The 21339-nt window shown below is 46.8% G+C and overlaps 1 protein-coding gene across 5 annotated transcripts in view; it reads left to right on the plus strand.

The window, feature by feature from the left end:
- The window catches only part of bcas3 (BCAS3 microtubule associated cell migration factor), a 158284-nt gene extending 147634 nt beyond the window's left edge, over positions 1-10650 (plus strand). For all 5 annotated transcript variants that reach the window (XM_035385258.1, XM_035385260.1, XM_035385262.1 and 2 more), the window contains one exon: positions 8403-10650. In XM_035385258.1, coding sequence (XP_035241149.1) covers positions 8403-8551 — 149 coding nt within the window. In that variant the 3' untranslated portion in view covers positions 8552-10650. The remainder of the gene's footprint in view (positions 1-8402) is intronic.
- The last annotated feature ends 10689 nt before the right edge of the window (positions 10651-21339 follow it).

The following is a 21339-nucleotide window of genomic DNA, read 5'->3' on the forward strand; positions in this document are numbered from 1 at the left end:
AAGAGCGTCTGCTAAATGCCTGTAATGTAATGTAATGTAATGTAATTTGTGGTTTTCATAGAATGTTCTAGGTTGTCTGTGAGCTGTCTGAGGTTAGGAGCACAGCATGGGAGGTTTATTGAGCGGAGAGACCTTCCGGTGAGCCGTCTGTGATTCACTCAGTAACGCTTAGCGTCCTCTCTGACCGGCTCTAGCTGTTTATTTTTTCTCATGCACAGTTCTTACTGTTCGCACAGAACCTGGAGAATTTAACGCGCTGCAGCCTCTTTGCTTCGTTTAGCTAACTGGCCTGTCTGTTGTTCAGCCTGTTCTCGCTGGAGTTTTTGCAGGATGAGTGTTGGTGCGTGAGCCCCTTCCGCCGTCTTACTCATTTCTAGCACGCAAGCAGGGAATTTCTGAGTTTTCAACGGAGCACGTCAGTCGGTTTGCGCTGGGAGCGACTAGGGGGAATGCCCATTTTGACAATTCAAACGTTTCACTAGTTCAGGAGCCAACAAGCCTTTTTTAGATTTTTGGAAGGAGATGAGGTTGGGACTGTGGATGCTGGGTTTTTGAGCAGGGAGGTGACGAGGCCCTGATAGGTTTAGGGTGGAAGAGCCACCATTTCTGTATGTCTGTTTGGCACTAAATTCATTTACGCAGCCTCACGCTGTGCAAAATTCATTACTGATCAGGTGACCCACAGGTCACATTCATTACTGATCACATGACTTGCAAGTCACATTCATTACTGATCACATGATCCGCAGGTCACGTTCGTTACTGATCACATGACCCACAGGTCACATTCATCACTGATCACATGACCCGCAGGTCACATTCATCACTGATCACATGACCCACAGGTCACATTCATCACTGATCACATGACCCACTGGTCACATTCATTACTGATCACATGACCCACTGGTCACGTTCGTTACTGATCACATGACCCACTGGTCCCGTTCATTACTGATCACGTGACGCTGTCTCACACACACTTTTAACCCTTTGCTCTCCAAGAAAGGGCCAGCGCAGAGGGCGGAACTCCAGAACACATAGACAGGTGTTGCAGGGGGGCTGATTTGCGAGATGGATGGGTCATAATCACGGAAACGCTCACAAGTGCACACACACTTGCACAAACACTTTCTCTCACACACTGATGCAAACGCATACATACACTACCTCACACACACACACACACACACACACACACGCTCGCATGCACACACACATGAGAAAGAGAGGAGTGAGTGGAAGTTAAACAGTGCCAGGGAGACTTGGGGGTGGGCCTTATGCTGAAATGCAGCTCTGCTGAAATTAGATTTAGAATTCGATTTGCCTCAGTGGGGTAATGTCGCTAATTGGATTATTCTTATTGGTGCTAACCAAACATAAATTCCACTTTAAGCAGGAAGGAGCATCAGGAACACGCATGCACGCACGCACACACACACACACACATTCACACACACACACACACACACACTCCCTGTTCTCTGTGCTGTCCTGTATGTCCCTGCAGTGCCACCCCCCTCTCAGAGCACATGGTGGCTGGCTGAGGAAAAGAAACAGTATTTCTCATGCCATGCACCGGCCAGAAAATACAGCCCAAAATTTGGGGTAGTTTTATAACACGTGAAGGCTCATTTATTTTTATGAAGACTTGCATATGCGTTCATGTGTATATTATTATACACACATCCATCAGTACAGCTGGGTGTTTACTGATGTATCTTCAGAATCCACTCATGGTTACAAGCCCATTCGGGATTTAAACTGGCAGCACCCCCCCCTTCCCCCCCCCCCCATAGTCTTTGACTGTGTTACGTCTGCCACGACCCTCTCCTGGGTTCCAGCGCATTCTCTATGGGAGGCACACGATGGACATTTTTCGGGAATGAGTGTCTGCCATTGTGTTGGAAGTTCCTGTTTTGTAATTTGTTGTGACGGAGCTGGGTGCTTCCTGTGGGCCGGTGGCTGTGAGGCTCGAGGCTGTTCCATCGCACACTGGCCTGAAGTGCGCACTGTGACCAGGAGGGTAATTGGGTTTTTCCCTTTAAATGAGAGCCAGCTGACTAGGGGAGGAAGTGAGTGTGCTTCCGGAAGCAGAGACAGACAGTGGCCATTAAACAGCTGTTTGACCCTCTGACACCGCACCACAATACACACTCTGTGAGGAGAAGCGCGCGCACACACACACACTGTCACACACACACACACACACACACACTGTCACACACACACACACACACACACACTGTCACACTCGCACATACACAAACACACACACACTGTCTCACACACACACACACTCACACTCCCACACACACACACACACGCGCACACACACTCACACATACACAAACACACACACACTCACACACACACACACACGCACACACAGGGTGAGAAACGTCGCTTGCCCTGCTGTGCGCAGCTCCCTCGAATGCAGCCGGGCGTTCTGAGAACTCTGGCCTGGCCTGCTCGGCAAAGCTGCGGTCATTACTGAAACAGCCAGATCGCTGAAAGCGCTTCAGTGATCGAGTTGATTACCCAAACGGCTGCCTCTCGCTGGAGCGCAGTGAGATTACCCAAACGGCTGCCTCTCGCTGGAGCGCAGTGAGATTACTCAAACGGCTGCCTCTCACCGGAGCGCAGTGAGATTACTCAAACGGCTGCCTCTCACCGGAGCACAGTGAGATTACTCAAACGGCTGCCTCTCACCGGAGCACAGTGAGATTACTCAAACGGCTGCCTCTCACCGGAGCGCAGTGAGATTACCCAAACGGCTGCCTCTCACTGGAGCGCAGTGAGATTACTCAAACGGCTGCCTCTCACCGGAGCACAGTGAGATTACCCAAACGGCTGCCTCTCACTGGAGCGCAGTGAGATTACCCAAACGGCTGCCTCTCGCCGGAGCGCAGTGAGATTACCCAAACGGCTGCCTCTCACCGGAGCGCAGTGAGATTACCCAAACGGCTGCCTCTCACCGGAGCGCAGTGAGATTACCCAAACGGCTGCCTCTCAATGGAGCGCAGTGAGATTACTCAAACGGCTGCCTCTCACCGGAGCACAGTGAGATTACCCAAACGGCTGCCTCTCGCCGGAGCGCAGTGAGATTACCCAAACGGCTGCCTCTCGCTGGAGCGCAGTGAGATTACCCAAACGGCTGCCTCTCGCCGGAGCGCAGTGAGATTACCCAAACGGCTGCCTCTCACTGGAGCGCAGTGAGATTACTCAAACGGCTGCCTCTCACTGGAGCGCAGTGAGATTACCCAAACGGCTGCCTCTCGCCGGAGCGCAGTGAGATTACTCAAACGGCTGCCTCTCACCGGAGCGCAGTGAGATTACCCAAACGGCTGCCTCTCACCGGAGCGCAGTGAGATTACTCAAACGGCTGCCTCTCGCCGGAGCTCAGTGAGATTACCCAAACGGCTGCCTCTCGCCGGAGCGCAGTGAGATTACCCAAACGGCTGCCTCTCGCCGGAGCGCAGTGAGATTACCCAAACGGCTGCCTCTCACCGGAGCGCAGTGAGATTACTCAAACGGCTGCCTCTCACCGGAGCGCAGTGAGATTACTCAAACGGCTGCCTCTCACTGGAGCGCAGTGAGATTACCCAAACGGCTGCCTCTCGCCGGAGCACAGTGAGATTACCCAAACGGCTGCCTCTCACCGGAGCGCAGTGAGATTACTCAAACGGCTGCCTCTCACCGGAGCGCAGTGAGATTACCCAAACGGCTGCCTCTCACCGGAGCGCAGTGAGATTACCCAAACGGCTGCCTCTCACCGGAGCGCAGTGAGATTACCCAAACGGCTGCCTCTCACCGGAGCGCAGTGAGATTACCCAAACGGCTGCCTCTCACCGGAGCGCAGTGAGATTACCCAAACGGCTGCCTCTCACCGGAGCGCAGTGAGATTACCCAAACGGCTGCCTCTCACCGGAGCGCAGTGAGATTACCCAAACGGCTGCCTCTCACCGGAGCGCAGTGAGATTACCCAAACGGCTGCCTCTCACTGGAGCGCAGTGAGATTACTCAAACGGCTGCCTCTCGCCGGAGCGCGGCCCTGCTGAGTCCTCGCGGTGGACTGCGGACGTATCCCTCCGCCGTCCGACCTTATCTGCAAACAAAACACCGGCCAGCTGCGCGACACGTAACTCTGCGTGTACATGCGCCCGTACAGTTAGCGAGAAAGATCTTATCAGCGGGTGGGGAGTGATGAGACTGTATCGCTGCTCAGTGTTTATGTGCTTTTCAGACCCGGGGTGGGGGGGGGGTGGGCAGGGCACTCTCCAAACCCTGGCAAACAGAGGGAGGGAGGGTGGGAGAGAGGAGATGGAGAGACTGACAGAGGAGTCAGAAAGGAAGCGAGAGAAATTCAGGTGTGTGTGCGTGTGTGTGAGAGAAAGAGAGAAAGAAATGGAGACTGACCTAGGAGTTAAAAATGAAAGCGGGAGAAATTCAGGAGCGTGTGTGTGTGAGAGAGAGAGAGAGAGTCTTGTCTCTTGTATGTTGTAGCTGTTTTATAAAAGTAATATGGCACTCCCGGCCGTGCTGTATTGCAATTTGGGTTTAACCAGTGGTATACGCTCCCCCTGCCAAACATGCCAAAACCATATCAACACTCTTCACCTCCCTCACCTCTCCCTCACCTCTCTCACTCCTCACCTCCCTCACCCCTCTCACTCCTCACCTCCCTCACCTCTCTCACTCCTCACCTCTCTCACCCCCCTCTCACTCCTCACCTCTCTCACCCCCTCTCACTCCTCACCTCTCTCACCCCCCTCTCACTCCTCACCTCTCCCTCACCTCTCTCACTCTTCACCTCCCTCACTCCTCACCTCTCTCACCCCCCTCTCACTCCTCACCTCTCTCACCCCCTCTCACTCCTCACCTCTCTCACTCCTCACCTCTCCCTCACCTCTCTCACTCCTAACCTCTCTCACCCCCCTCTCACTCCTCACCCCCCTCTCACTCCTCACCTCTCTCACCCTGCCCCTGTCACTGCAGCTCCGCCCCCTCCCAGTCTGCGTTTGAGGCCCCGCCCCTCGTATCGGGGCTCAGGACCTGGGGGTGTGGGGAGAGGGGCGGAGCTAAAGCAGCCACGGGGCTGCGAGACCAATCGCGGCTCAGCAGCACCGCGGCGAGCGTGCGTGACTGGGCCTGGCCGGGCCCCGGCCGCCCGAGTGTGTGTTTTGGCTCCGGGGCCCTTGTGTAAACCCCTGCTGCTCATCGAAGCGCTCGCCGCGGCGGCCCTGTTCAAACGCCGCCTGTTTGGGTTGGACGGGGGCTCCTGCTGAAATTGGGGCGATTACGCGGGTCAGCGCCCGTACCCCTGTTACCCCGGCCCGCAGCAGCCTTGTAGATATGCATCTGTACCGAAAATCTGCACGCAGCCGAACGCTCTAGCCCGGTCCGCCGGTACCGCGGCGGCTCCATCAATCACCACCCCCCCCCCCCCCCCCCCCCCCCCCCCCCCCACGCTGATGATGGATGGCCCAAACACGGCGATTGCGGTCCGTGAGATGCCTGTGCAGGAAGCGCGCTCTCCTGCCGCGGCTTCTGAGCCAGAGGGCCGCTGCAGAACGCTGCGGTGGGCGTGCTCCGCCTCCCTGTCTCCCGGAGACAGAGAGAGAGAGAGAGGGGCGGGGCCTGGGGCAGGAGGGACGGGGCCTAAAGAATGAGTTATACGGGCTTGGGGCAGGTGGGGCAGGGCCTAAAGTATGAGTTACAGGGACAGGGCAGGAGGTATGGGGCAGAAGAGCAGGGCCTGGGGTAGAGGTCTTTCAGGACTGCTGGACCTGCCCCATGCTGCCTGTGTTGTAGCGCTCAAGAGGGCTCTCCTCCTCCTCCTACCTTACTCAGTGCCCACCCCCTTAAATCAGTACTCCCCCTTTGCACTGTCTCCACCCCCTTCTGTCAGTCTCCACCCCCTTCCCTCAGTCTCCACCCATCTCCCCTTAGTCTCCACCCCTTTCCCCCAGTCTCCTCCCATCTCCCCTTAGTCTCCACCCCTTTCCCCCAGTCTCCTCCCATCTCCCCTTAGTCTCCACCCCTTTCCCCCAGTGTCCACCCCCTTGCACAGAGAGTGGCAGAGAGTCCTTCTCTCTTGACCTTAAGCCAAAGGCAGGTAGGAGGGAGGGGGAGAGGACGGGAGAGAGCTGGTGCATTAGACCCATGTCTGCCTCTTCACTGTCAGTAAGCAATCTGATGAGACCCCACAGCACAGAGCCTGTATTTGTGTGTATGTGTGTGTGTGTGTGTGTGTTAGAGAGAGAGTATTGTGTGAAGGACAGGGCCTTGGGTTTGAGGTCTTGTTGCTTTGTTGAATCCAGTGACTGTAGAGGAGTTCAGCTTAACCAGCAGCAGCAGCAGCTACTGAGCATGCTCAGTGCGTGCCCTGCTGACGCCATGTGTGTGTACTGTCCTGAAAAGTGTTTGCTGCTAACGTCCCCCTCGGGGGCCCTGTTCCACCCCCCCCCCCCCCTCAGTGAGCGAGCAGAGAGCACTCAGCCCGTCCGCTAAATAAATAATAAACAAACAAAAAGGGGGGGAAGAGAGAGGCGACATTAGTGGAGACGGAGGAGTGCGGTGCCGTGAAAAGGGAGGAGAGTGTGAAAGAGGCCCGCTGGCGTTATCGTCCCCCCCCCCCCCCCCATACCCCGCTCTCTGGTACGGCCGGTCGCTCTGAGGGTGATGCGTTCTGACAGCGCGAGATCGCGAAGAATCATTCCTGTGTCGTCGTCCCCCCCCCCCCCACCCCCCACTCCGCTGACACGTCCGCACGGCCATTGGATCATTCACGGCGGCGGCGGCGGCGTTTCCGTGCGGCTCGCTAGCCTAGCGTCGGCCCGGCGGCACAGACCCATCCGTTAATGTGTGAGATCGGGCGCCTGCACTGAGCGCCTCGCTAGGAGCTTAAACATGCAGGCGAGGGGGGGGCGGGGTGCTGAGGTTAGCGGGGGAGGTGGGGGCGGGGGTGGTGGCGACGGTGAGAGATTTTAAAGGATGTCGCCGTGTCCTGGCCCTGTTTCAGGCTGCCTACAGGCTGGAGGTGAAAGAGAAACACATTAAACCCGGGATGCTGCTGAAGAGCTGTGGGGCGAGGGAGGGGGTGAGGGAGGGGGGGGGGGGGGGGTGGTGAGAGCACGCTCCTGCATTTCATCATCACCAGGAACAGGCTGGAAATGGAGTTCATTCTCAACACCGTTAAAAGTATGTTCACTTGGAATTCATTTTGTGGAAATGAGAACAGAGCAAGGAGACATCTTTGATTGTAAACACAGGACCACAGCAAGGCAAAAAAATCCTGCATAGTATGTCTTTAAATATAAAATGGGTACTAAAAACCAGTGAGATTTTTAGTGAGACTCCAGATTTCTCAGATTGCTCCTGCCCAGGTCTGTGCTCTGTGGTGTAATACAGCACCGTAAACAGCTGTCAACAAAAAGAGCTTCTTCTACCACATCTGAGGAAATGCAGACCAATAAATGTGGCCAATAGTATTTTTTCCCAGTCCTTTCATTTCTGAGAGCCCACTATGTTATCCTCACTGATTTTTGTCCCATTTAACCAGGGACCGGTTAACCCCCCAGGGGGACAGCCTTGTTTACCGCACCCCTCCCCGTTCGCTCAGTCTGGTAGTCCAGGCTGCGGGAGAGCGGTGTGTTGAGAGAGGTGTGTTAAGCTTCAGCGCTTCAGATCGAGGAAAACGCGCGCGACTGGGTACCTTTCACTCAGGTGTGTGCGTGATATCAGCCAGGTGTGTGTCTGCCGCGGCTGTCCACGTGTGTGCGTGTGTGTGTGTTTGTGTGTGTGTGTTATATATTACACAGGTACACGTGACTCTTTCCTCTGTGTCTTATATAGTGCTCAGGTACATGTGTACCTCTCATGTGTGTGTGTGCATGTATATTAGTGTGTGTAACTTTCTCCTGTGTGTGTGTGTGTGTGTGTGTCTCACTCTCTCTCCTGTGTGTGTGTTTCAGAGCTCCAGAGGGAGGGCAGTATTGAGACCCTCAGTAAGGGTGTGTGTGTGTATGTGTGTGTGTGTAACTCTCTCTCTCTCCTGTGTGTGTGTTTCAGAGCTCCAGAGGGAGGGCAGTATTGAGACCCTCAGTAAGGGTGTGTGTGTATGTGTGTGAGTGTGTGTGTGTGTGTGTGTGTGTGTGTGTGTGTGTAACTCTCTCTCTCTCCTGTGTGTGTTGCAGAGCTCCAGAGGGAGGGCAGTATTGAGACCCTCAGTAAGGGTGTGTGTGTGTGTGTGTGTGTGTGTGTGTGTGTGTAACTCTCTCTCCTGTGTGTGTGTTGCAGAGCTCCAGAGGGAGGGCAGTATTGAGACCCTCAGTAAGGGTGTGTGTGCGTGTGTGTGTGTGTGTGTGTGTGTGTAACTCTCTCTCCGGTGTGTGTTTCAGAGCTCCAGAGGGAGGGCAGTATTGAGACCCTCAGTAACAGCTCCGGCTCCACCAGCGGCAGCATTCCTCGCACCTTTGAGGGGTACAGGTCCCCCCTCCCCACCAACGACAGCCAGCCCCTCAGCCTCTTCCCCTCTGGATTCCCCTGATCAGGGGGGGACCCCCGAAACATTTTCTCTCCCCCCCCCTCCGTTTAACCAGGACCCAGTCTCTCAGAGTAGCCCAGACACAGAACCCCTTCTGTGCGTCGCACATCCTACCAGGTTTTTATTTTTGGGTAAAATAGGATGAAAACAGGAAATCAAGCTAGGTTTTTCATTGCATTAATGTTGTGAATGAGAGTGTGCATATATGTGTGTGTGTGTGTGTGTGTGTGTGCGTGTCTGTGTGTGTGTGTGTGTGTGTGTGTGAGTGCGTGCATGTGTGTGTGTGTGTGTGTGTGTGTGTGTGTGTGTGTGTGTGATAGCTTTTTCTCTGTCCCGGCTCTGGAGGACCAGCGGGCTGGCTGGTGTAATTGCTGGTCATTTGTGTTTGTTTGCTTGCCTCCTCATCTTTGATCATGTGGCGAATGATGAGCTCGCTGCCGCCAGTCACTGTGTGGCTGTGCAGTGGGCGTGTCCGAGCGCGTAGTGGGCGTGTCCTCCGAATCCCCCTGGGGCCGGTGTTCTCCCCCCCGGGAGCCCCACGCTTCCAGCAGGACTCCCCCTTAGCGTGAGTCGGGGGGAGCCCCAGCCCTCCTCTCCGCTGTCCTTGAGAACTTAGAGGTCGTCGGGCCGGTTCCCACAGGACAGCCAATCCAAACCTGCGGCTTCACCCGCAGAAACAGCGCAGTCCTCATCGAACGGCAGTACAGCTCTTCCTGTTCCACGGGGCGTTTTCCCGCCAGCCAATCACGCCGTAAACCGACTGTCCCGCACGCCTGTCGCTCGCCGTCGGGTCGGAGCGCGTTAAGCCCCGCCTCCTGTCGCGCGTGCGTGTGCGTGTGCGTAAGAAGGCCTCTCCCCCTCTGCTCGGTGTGGATTCACCACGGCCTCCGTCACTTCTGCTTTCGCACCGAACCGAAACTTTGACTCAGTTCCATCCGCCGTGATCCGTATTAGAGCTTCGTTCTTTTGCTTCGAGGGGGAGTTCTGCTTTTGATAGGAAGAAGTTGCTGAATGCATTTTATCGCTTCCTGAAGGGGCATTCGGTGCGCTCCGTCGATGGAATTATTAAATACCGATTGAAAATATGATGGATTTTATTGGGAGAATTGGCTGCTTTCTTTCTGTAGGTAAAAGAGCGGTATTGTTTGGTATAGAGAAGAAGCAGGAAGTAACCTCAAGCAGCAGTGTGAGCCTTAACCAAATCTCTAAATGTGTAGCACACACACACACACACACACACACACACACTCAAGCACACACACTCTCACACGCGCGCACACACGCACACACACACAAACACAAACACGCAGGTGACACAGAGGAAGGCTTCGTGGGGACGCTACTATTAAGTTCCTGGTTTGAGCCGATCATTGTTTTGCAGTGCAGAACAAAGTGCTTGTATTAGCTCTAGTCAATCAGTAGACCTGCTTCCAGTTCTGTGAATGTCAGAATGCCTTTCAGAAAATTTACTTTGGAATTGCGTGCGTTAAAATGAGTTGGTTGAATCGCTTTCATTATTACTTACAAAGTGTGCCAGTTTTGGAAAATATAAGATATCTCGTCTAAATTCGTACTATTTTTTAATGGAATACGAGTGGTCAAATATGCACCAAGTATACCCGGCATATCGATTGTGTTGAAAAGTAAGAAATTCCTACATTTTTGGTTACGCATTATTAATTCAAGTCATTGCTGACTGCTAGACTTGTCACTGAATGACCGGGTTCCGGTCTTACCCAACAAAATAATGTCACTTAGGCAAAATGACTAAGATTGCCATGGAAACGGTTCCAATTGTTAATTAGTCATTACAACATTGCCGTTTGTGACTCTACTGTCTTTTGTCGCGCACGCAGCCAATAGCAGAACCACTGTAGGGAACTTACCAGCTGACCTCGCAGGACTACAGTGAGCGCTGCATTTGATTGGACGACTCTTGAGAGCGTATTCACAGCGTCATTGGCTCTCCTGAGCCCGGCCGTATAGCTCTGAACAAAGCAAATGTGTATATTAATGACTGAATTCATGTGTGAACCCAGAGAATGGACTGTGTTTGCTGTACAACTTCCAACTAATGTATAAAAGACTTAAAAACCAATGTGCCCATTTATGTGGAATGCTCTTGTTGATTTTATGCGCACACACACACACACACACACACACACACACACAGAAGTCACAATCTTGCACTGTTTTGAAACAGGATCAATATACATTCCAATGAGACCAATTCAATATAGTCTTTTTGTGACGTGTTCCAAAAATTGGCATTGGTTGAGATAAAATGTGACCATATACCGTCAGCCATGATCGCCTCCTTAGGCCCATTAGCATGGCCAGCCCGGCCTTCCAGGAGAGAAGTCGTTAGAGGGTCTCTGTGAAGGCTTCCATATCCCAGCGAAGGAGAGTGAGTCACAGCGTTTTCAGCCAATCAGGACAGCCGCCTGGGGTGTAGGCCGGCTGTTTGTTTCCTGTAAACTGGCCGCTTTCCCAGCAGGTCTGATTTGCGCATCCAGATGTTCGTGGTTTTTATACCAGCGAGCTCAATTACATTTTGGAACATGAAATCAATGTTGACATAAGCTAGCTACCTTGCTAGATACCGTATCTTAGATCATACTGACTGACTCAGACTCTGCAATCCTTCCCTCCCTGTTCATAACTGCAGGAGTTTCCAGGGCTTGTAGTACAGCACGGAGCACTGCCAGGGGATTGCACCGGGTCTTACCGAATTTTAAAAAAGATGAAAAAGAAAGATCAATTTTGTATGTTTTGGCTTTAATGGTCGTGAAGCAGCACTTATGTTATGAATACAGAGCTGAGTATGTAGTGAGTCTAAAGCCATGGTTCCCTAGCAACATGGCCGGGCTCCAACAGTTACATTCATAATGAAATGCGTGATGCTGTTGACCTTACAGTGTGTGGCGGTCCCTGAGAATTTGAGGCTCAGATTTGTCAGTCTACCAGCGGAAAAGGTTTGGGAAACGCCGGTCTCAAAAGTTCAAGCGCATTGACTGATGAAATGTGAGAATTATCTAGCCTACATTGTAAATCAGGGATAAATCTACAGTGAGCCATGTAGTCCCATGTGAAAAAATTGAAGCATAATTTCATGAACTTTAACCATACTTAGAGGATTCTGAAGCATAACATAGTATGTACTTCCAGTATACTTCAGCATACAGTTTTTTCGCATGGGTGTCATGTCCCATAATCTAAACATGAATCATTTTAAAGTGCCTAACCACACTCCATTACATTGTGTGCCATACGGAACACTTTTCACGTATATTCCAGAGATTATTACAAAATACAGATGACTAAAGACGGCATGACCTGCAGAAAATCCCGTAGATAAAATAAATGTGTTTTTATATAATTAATATATGTCCGCAATTCATTTAAATGTGGGTCATTTAAGGTGCCGCCAAGAAGATCTTTCTAAATACCAAGATGCTGTGTAAAAAGATATTACGCGTGCGTATCCCGTTGCTAGGCTCTGAAGTACACCCCTTGTTATGGAGAAGAGAAACAGAGCTGCTGGCTTGTGGGCGTGTGGCATGACTGCAGACTGGGACCGGCACAGGAAATCAGAGTCAGCGTTAAAAAGCCGTGAGTCACCGGTGGTCATGTGCAAACGCAGGCTGCAGCACAGGCGCGTGGGTCTGCACAGGGCCATCGCTAGGGAGACAAGGGCGCAGCAATGTCCAAAAACCATCCCATAAACACACTGTGCCGACACAGTGAATGCACCACAGCAACATACTGAACCCCCCGGTCTAATGCACTGGACATACCGTGCCAGCACACTGAATGCACCATACCAATGTGCTTTAATAGTCTGTGAAATTTGTGCCCACCACTGCCAGGGAAACTTCCTAAATATCACACAGAGGGGTTGTGCACTTCCATTTCTGCGGTTACTCTACACAATCCTTGGACCCCCCCCCCCCCCCCCCCCCCACCTTTGTGCATGCACATGAATACAACAGGTAAGATCTCCATTTTGTTTTTTGTTTTCTTTGGGTTCAGGAAGTAGCTGCACATAAAACATGTCACTGTTTAAATCAGATTTTTACTCAAACCTAAAAGAATATACTGTATAGTGTTAATGTTTTAAATGCTGAACACAGTACTGTGAAGTTCTGGGATGTTAATATTATTTTAAAAAGATTAAAAGTTTTCAGAAAATAACTAGTCTCATCTGGAATCACAGCTTTCACTCCATAAAGTGTGTTGTCTCCTAAATTCCTTAATTCTTCATCCAATACATTCTGTAGAATTGAACAACATACATTCAATATGTTGGGAAACTGTTCTCAATTTTTTCTCAATTTGCTTCCATTCAGCCAGAAGAGCATCAGTGAGGTTGGGCACTGATTGGGCGATTAGGCCTGGTTCGCAGTTGGCCTTCCAGTTGATCCCAAAAGTGTTGGATGGGGTTGAGGTCAGGGCTCTGTGCAGGCCAGTGAAGTTCTTCCACGCTGATCTTGACAAAACAACTTCTATATGGACCTTGCTGTGTGCCCAAGGGCATTGTCATGCTGAAACAGGAAAGGGCCTTCCCCAAACAGTCGCCACAAAATTGGAAGCACAGAATTATCTAGAATGTGATTGTATGCTGTTACATTAAGATTTTCCATCACTGGAACTAAGGGAGCTAGCCAAAACCATGAAAAACAGCCCCAGACTAAAGGGTGTCCACACAGTTTTTGTAATATAGTGTACTTGCACCAATCCTTCAAGGATGGGGTCTTGTGTGGCAATGTGAACACCATTTTATGTTGAACCATTTGGGATCTCGGTTTTGGCAGACATGAGGGCGAGGCCATGTTTTGTGGATTCATTTCTGGAAACAAGTTCTCTGTAAACAATACGCTCTTCAACCACCAACGGGACCAGCTATCACCTGATAAGCAATGAATTTGCTGTGCAGATGCAAAGCAACGATGCAAGTGGGTAAGATAAGAAAGATAATGCAGCAACCGTTGGATGCAGTTGTTTAGTACATCCTGAATCCCGACTGCAGGAAGTGGGCAGATTCTGCTAAAGGAGTTCCTGTTTTGGGTTGGAGCTGTTAGCACTACATTCCACTGGACTACAAAAGAACATTTTTCATCATAAATGACTTAAAACATATTTCTATTCATTAATTTCAGCATTGGTGTTACATAAACATGGTGTACGATCCATCTGTATCAAAAAATGTGATTTAAAATATTTTGTTCATTTTGTCTATTCTTTGAACATAAGACAATAATCTTATATCTTTTGCAATTTTCCACAGAAACACACTTTTCATCACACATTTCTTTAAAGACATTTTTTATTCATTTCTTTCGGCATCGTGGTTACATAAACATTTACTACCATCTGTAGGAAAAAAATTTAATTTTCATTCCTTTTGGCCATTTTTTCCACTCTTTGGACACGATACTATAGCCTTATATCTTTTACAATTTTCCACAGAAACACAATTTTCATCAGAAATTTCTTAAAAGATGTTTTAACTAGTTTCTTTCAGCATGATGGTGACATAAACATGGTGTATGATCGATCCATCTGTATCAAAAAATGGCATTTTAAATGTTTCGTGCATTTTGTCCACTCTTTTGGACAGAAGTCTATAATCTACAATTTTCCATTAAAACACACGTTTCATAAAAAAAAAATTCTTAGAACTCTTTTTTATGCATTTGTTTGATGTGACTCCTCAGGCAGTTCTTGATTCATTTAAATTTTTTTTAAATGATTCATTCATTTAAACAGCATTCTGCTGCTGCTACGGTGACAGGCAATGTCACAACCGCAGTAAACTACCCCCCCCCCCCTCACCTCAGGTTATCAAATGATGCATTTTCACAAGCTAGGAGAAAACTTTTTTTTTTTTTTTTGGCAATGAAGAATATATTTAAATCAAAAGTCAAAAGAATCAAAAGAAATAAACAATCTATAGTATTATTATTGTGCTCATGAACACTCAGTTTCACATAAACTTCTAAAAAAAATGTATTTCATCATTATTTTATAATACCACCTCACTCTCCACCAGGGGCTTTGACAGGGATTTTAGGCCCCATGAGAAGATCTCACATTGGGCCCCATCACTCCAGGCCACCCCATCCCAGCACAATGACAGGACCCCCTTTTTGAGAGCCCCAGTCAGGCAGGGCCCTTGGAATCATCCTAACTACCCCCATCCCCATTGGTTATGGCTAGCATGCATAGTTGGTTATGGCTCGCTTGACAGCGATGAATGCTTTGGGCATCACCCTATGAAAAAATGCAACAATTTTAAATGTGTTTTTTTTTCTATTCAGATGGATGAGATGAAAGTGAAAAAAGATCGTACTTCACCGCAAAAACAACAAAATATATAGGACAGTAATCTTACGTCCAAAAAGTGAAAACATGCGCAAAAAAAACTTTAAATGTGTGTTTTGTCCATTCAGATGGGTGAGAAATTGTGGTTATTCAACAACATGGCGAAAGAAATGAACAAAAATGTGCTTGAAAATATAAATCTATTTCAACCCAAAACTAGCAAAATGCATAACAATAGTCTTACATCAAATTTGTGGAAAGAATGCAGGTGGATATCGTTATGGTGAAGAAACCCTTTACCCTGGTGAAGTAGACGGATGAAACTACATTTGAAGATGACAAAAAACAATCCCAAAAACAACAAAATGCATAAGACTATTGCCCTGTTTCCAAAGTGAAAAAACCCCCCAAAATTCAGATGAGGACAACTCTCAGGTTAGGAATAGTTTCTATACAGCAACCAATGCGAAATAAATGAATGAAAATGTGTTTCACAGAAAGCAGCAAAATAGTAATAACTCTTATGTCCAAAAAATGCAAAAAAAAAAATAAAACATTTGTGGGTGTCCCTTCATATGGATGAGACTGAATGTGGACATTTTCTCATCCATTTGAACAGATAAACCACTGAATTAGGATTCTTTTTAAACCTAAGATTATTGTATATTGGCCCAGACTTCTAATCAACTTCATCATTTTTTTTCTAAATATCAACCCTCGTTTCATAAAAGAAATCCTTGTTTCTAAACGGAATCCCATTTTCTAAAGAAACACTCATTTCTATATTGAAAATCTTGGTCCAAAAATACTGGCACTGGGAGAAATCAGTTTATGAAACATCACCAAATAGCTACTGGGATAGACTATGATCTGCCCCGCGTTGGTTAAATTGCCCCTTATATAATGTGCGTTGATAATGTTTTAAAGCAGTAAGTTGGGATTTAATATGCGTCGACGTTTATATACTTCGCAATAACGTTTTGTTCATACGTTCTGTTTAAAAACATAAAAACTTTTTCTTATCAAAATCCACCGATGATCAAAACGCATTAAATAGCCTACAAACAGCAAAAAATAAACAAATCGCATACCCAGAAAGATTCATTAATATTACCGGCACATGATAGCTTGAACCTCCTGCTCCAGAAAGTTGCATCAAATCAACATGTACCAACCCCTCTAAGTTTTTAAAAAACCTGGCAGACCCTGCTGTGTAATTGCTTACGATGAAAAACGTTATAATAAACAAACATATAGCTACATGTGTATACACTGGTATTAGTAATAACCATTGTTAGAGTATCGGGTGGGAAAGACTAAATTAGATTGTCTATATCATGAGCAGATACAGTACATGGTTCAAGCATAATACGCGGGGAAATGTTTGATTAGCATACAATGTCGGCTTGTTGAGTAAAGGCAACTTATTTCCAATGGGCGAAATCGTGCTGCTAGACCTTACACAAGGAGTACATGATTTCGTAATATATTTTAGTGTTCCATTAACGGAGACCCTAACTAAACATTAGCACTAATTTGGCTGCAGACAGGAAAAATCAGCAGGTGTTTTTCAAGTTTTTAATTCAGTCTCGACAATAAATCAGTGCTAATGTTAAAAGCGTTGAGAGGTTCGCTTTATCACGAAATCTGTTTGTGCAATTCGAAATTGCACTTTATATTTTACAGAGATGATCCCCCCTCCATATATCCATCAATACGTAACATCAGACTTCAGGACACTAAGATAAACTCAGATCGGCTGTGATCCTTATTTTTCATTGACTGGCGTTGCTCGATATGTATCTTGAACCCTTTCAGGCGTCTTTATCTAGGTATCACAGTGAAAAAATGTTATGTCTGCGAAATAATGTGCGGTTATGCGAGTTTATTGCGCATGAAGTATGTCCACCGGAGTGGAAATTTGGGGAGGCCAGCGCGAGCCGTGCTCCGTCGTGAATCCCACGGCGAGGGCGCAGGGGTTAATGATGTGTGCCAGGGTCACGGAAGGGGTTATAATTGAAAAATCAACCCACCTGCTGCACCGCTGAACCGACTGAAAACAGGCCAGGCTTCGCTGATCAAAGCCGCGGAGGAAAAAGAGCAGGGGGGCCGGTGAGCGGGCAGGACAGTCGTGGGAGTTCAGCGCCAGCTTACCTTCAACCTGTGCAATTAAGTTTGACGATAACAGCGCGCGCAGAAAAGAAACAGGCTTCTAAAACCTTCACCGCTGCCACGGATAGCCAACGCCATTCAAGTTACCGGCACTTCTACAAAGTACGACTGGAAAAACTTTGTGCAATAGACATTAAAAAAAAAAAGTTTTGTAATAACTAAGGCATTACCAATAAATAACATAACTGTACTGTTGTGAAAAGGTACATAACGTAAAGGAAAATAACGTAAAGATGAAGCAGTCTACCTGTTGTCACACATCTCCAAAGTGTGAGAAAAACTGTATTAACGTGTTTCAGGCCATTTTAGATTCTATAATTATATTTTTAGTGCGATGTGCACACCTGGAACCAAGATTAAAACAACTGCGTGAGAAACTAACAATACCACAAATTAAATATGTAATTATATACAATATTGAGTCTGTTATGAAATCAAAACATTGATCAATCAACTTTTAAAGAATTATATGTCGGGTTCTCAACAGTGAACAATTAACTATTCCAGTTAAGGTGTCACCATTTGAGTAGAAATGTAAATGTATTCAAACGTAAAAGAAAAAAAAGAACACCGACTACATTAATCACATCAGAAACTGCATCTGCTATTTGAAAAATATGAAAGAAAGTTCAACAAAAAAAAAGGATAATGATATGAATATGATGGAGTTGTACGTATGTTAGTTTAATGTTTCCCTTATAGGACCGAGTCCTCATAAATGTTCAGCTTGATAAATGCAAAACTGTTAATAACGTAATGTAGAATGCGACTATACCGTAGCCATTTCTAGTTTGTAAATGTACAATTCAGTCAACTGCCACCTTTGCGTGAAGTATTTCCAAAAAAAAAGTTTCTGAGTGAGCTAAATAAAAATATATCCCGGAAGTAATTTTCGGGAAAGGATCTAATTTACAAAAAAATCTAATCATATACAAGGGCAGATAACATAAAAAGTTATCTGCCCTTGAAAAGTTAGTATGGTCTTCGAAGTGTATTCTAGCGGGGCTAGATGGCCAAAAAAATATGATGTCCCCGTCTGTATAAATGTAACAGCTGTCACAATTATGCCGCCTCTGAGCTGCTAACGTACCTTATTAGAATGCCATCTAAAGAGAAAACGAGAGGGTTGCTACCCAGTAACGTCATGGATAGGGCATGAAATTTAGAGGTTAGGGACACTAGGTATTGTTGCAAAACAATCGACATGTAGTGTCCTTTTTTGGGGGAGATCTTAGGCATTTAAATGGTGCATGGTAAATAATCATTAAAGAAATGAATTTTACTCGTCCACGTATTTGACTTTGTAAGCTTGTTCAGTGTTTAATGATAAACGTGTTCAGCTAATTTGCTTGCTGCGTTGACATAGCCTCATCTTCTGGATGCTCAAAGTGATGATTGATGGGAAGGAAACAGCCACCTGATCACAGGCATTTATAATAAGCTCGGAGCAGATTGGTCTGTATAGTATGCAATTTACTTTCTAAGAGCTTGCCTGTTTGTTAAGAAACAAACAAAAGCAGCGTCCCTGATTGATTTGGACGTTACCACAACTAATTTCCTGGGAAGTTACGAAGTTGCTTGTGCGTCAATGTCCAGGAAAACAATCTTTTTTCACGAATAAAGCCCCATGCTTCATAATCTGAGGATGTGGCATGGTCTCACGTTACCCGCGAAATGTGTTTCTTTGATTAACATTAATATGTACAGAAAAAAACCTGCGTACGCACATTATAGGGTGGTAACAGCTACTGCTAAAATTATTGTACACCTCTGTTACAACCATACCGTCTAGGTGGTATGAATGTTACATCGGACAGCGTGTACTTTGGTTTTAATTGCATCTGACTTGATTATATTACGAATGTAACTGCAACGGCTGATGACCGCTCATATGCCAAAGCTGCCTGAAGTACATTTTCATAATACTAGGCTAAACGTTTTTTAATTAAATGAACAAAATAAAAAAAAATAAAAAACCCGTTACATTTATGGCGACTCTCAGCTACTTCTATGACACATCTAGTCATATATTTATGACATAAATTCATAATCCTACGCAGATCATGACTTCAGATCCTTTCCCTAAATGCTCACTTAGTAAAATACGTAGGCGGTAGGCCCACCCTACGGTTTATCAATGGATAGTGAAAGAATGATGTTTCTTTTTGCCAGGTAAATTATATTTTGTACAAAGGGGTTCCCCTGGAACATTTTAGCTCCCCCATCTGCTACCTGACAAAAGGTATCTTTCCTTCACAGAATTTTCATTCTTCCATGAGGCACAGTGTGATAAAATGAATGCCGTTTTGGTACTTGCATCTTAAATGACCGGCGCAATCAAATAAAACACGCACATAAAATCAGACAAAAGAGCGCGCATGCTCTGACAAAAGCGTCATTGCTGAATGGCGTTTTCTGCATCATTTCCTTTGCATGGTTTTCTGAGAAATAAATTTTGTTGTGACTTTCTGCGACTATGGATTATTTTCCAATAAAGATAATTATACCGTAATTATTTCAACAGTAAGTCTTCGCATTTACCGTACATTGTAAGTATGAAGACTTGCAGAAAGTTAAGATCTAGTGAAGTCTTCAAACTACATCAAGTACGGCACTTGGCTCCGTACAATGTCTCTGTACTGTGCGCCGAATGAACACGGCATGTCACGTGGTTTCATTAACATCAAGTAATCGTTTATTTCAAGTTAAACTCTTCGTCTGGTTGTAGTGTTCGACTGGAGTATTCACTGATTCAGCTAGCAGTGCCGCTTGTGAGAGTCGCTATTTTTCATCAATCAGTTGCAATTTGTCAAAGCGGAAAGGACAGGCCACCGGCCGGCCTGCTGGCTCGGGTCAATGACACGACATGAGCACGAAGAAGACCAAATTGCACAAGTCCGCGAGGGAGGATCACAGCCAGTCTTTAATGAGTGGGGGGTGGGGGTGGGGGGGATGTGGAGGAATATAAACAAGGCGGCGACGGAGGAGTCTGGAGGAGGCCGAGAAGTAGCAGAGGTAGAGGGGGTTGATGGCTGATGGAGGCGCTCGGTATACATGTGACAGGGGGAAATATGAAGGGCTTTGACAGGTCTTAAACGGTCTGGCGCCAAGGACCCAGTCTACTGGCTAAATATAGCGGGAGAGATGATGCAGGGAGATGGGACGAGATGATGAAAAGAAAGAGTTAACCACGTGAAGTTGCCGGAGGGGAGGGGAGGGGGAGTTATAATTTAATGACGAGTAACCCTAAGTAGCGTCCCTTTATTTGACATTGTGAGTCCACATTAATATATTAATACACTGAATCAATTAACCGTCTGTGTTCAGTAAACCGATTCCAACTCACAATCACAAACACGCGTAGCCTATGTACACACACACACAAGCGCGGTAAGATAAGTAGTTGTGCGAGGAATTAAGGACATTTATTGAGCCGAGCATCATCTTATTTAGCTGAATATGGTCTCCTCGTGTCAAAACCCTGCGCATGCGCTTTTGATAGGATTTTGCTCAATAAATGTGGCACAGAATTTTATTTGGACTGGGCAGCCCAGTTGGGACAAATTAATTCGGCACACCTATTACATTACATTACATTACATTTACATTTACACACCTGTAAACACGAGAAGGAGGTAAGCAAAATTCTCCACATGCCTCAAATCATAGCTACTTTGCAATAGTTCAGTGACGTGCTTTTGTAGCGGATCGTGCACTTCTCTGGTAAATCCTGTTATTATATATCTAAACCGGCAGCTTTGAACAATCCCCCCACAATCCAATCTTTTCCCCTGAACCCCAAATTCACCTCCTCACATCGCGTGGCCTTTTATGTACCTGCATATGTCTGTGCTGTTTTGTTTATTTTTCTTCTTTTAAATGTTGCCATTTTGGTCTCTCAAGAGACTTACCTGGTAAAATAAAGGTTAAATACATTTTTAAAAATCTGCGTGTAGAAGGGCGTCTGTAGCTAGCCAAGCTTTTGACAATTGCAAGGTTAGATAACTTTTTTTTTGCCTAGTTACAAAATTCGCTCAGCTAGAATCCACAAAACGGAATTAGCAAATATTTGTTAATCTAATTGCTTTGACTCATAATTAAACATTATTAACATTCTCCGTGTCAATTAGATGTTTTCCCATTCAAAACTTACAATCAACACACACTAAGCAATAAGTGCATCCATAACCTGGAAACCAAATCCATTAGTTTAAATGCAATTGTAATTAAGCTCTCAAAATGACTAATTAGAATACAAATTTTATACATATTTCAAAACAGCCACACACAGCCAA

The sequence above is a fragment of the Anguilla anguilla genome, chromosome 12, assembly GCF_013347855.1.
Source record: "Anguilla anguilla isolate fAngAng1 chromosome 12, fAngAng1.pri, whole genome shotgun sequence".
NCBI classification, from domain to species: domain Eukaryota; kingdom Metazoa; phylum Chordata; class Actinopteri; order Anguilliformes; family Anguillidae; genus Anguilla; species Anguilla anguilla.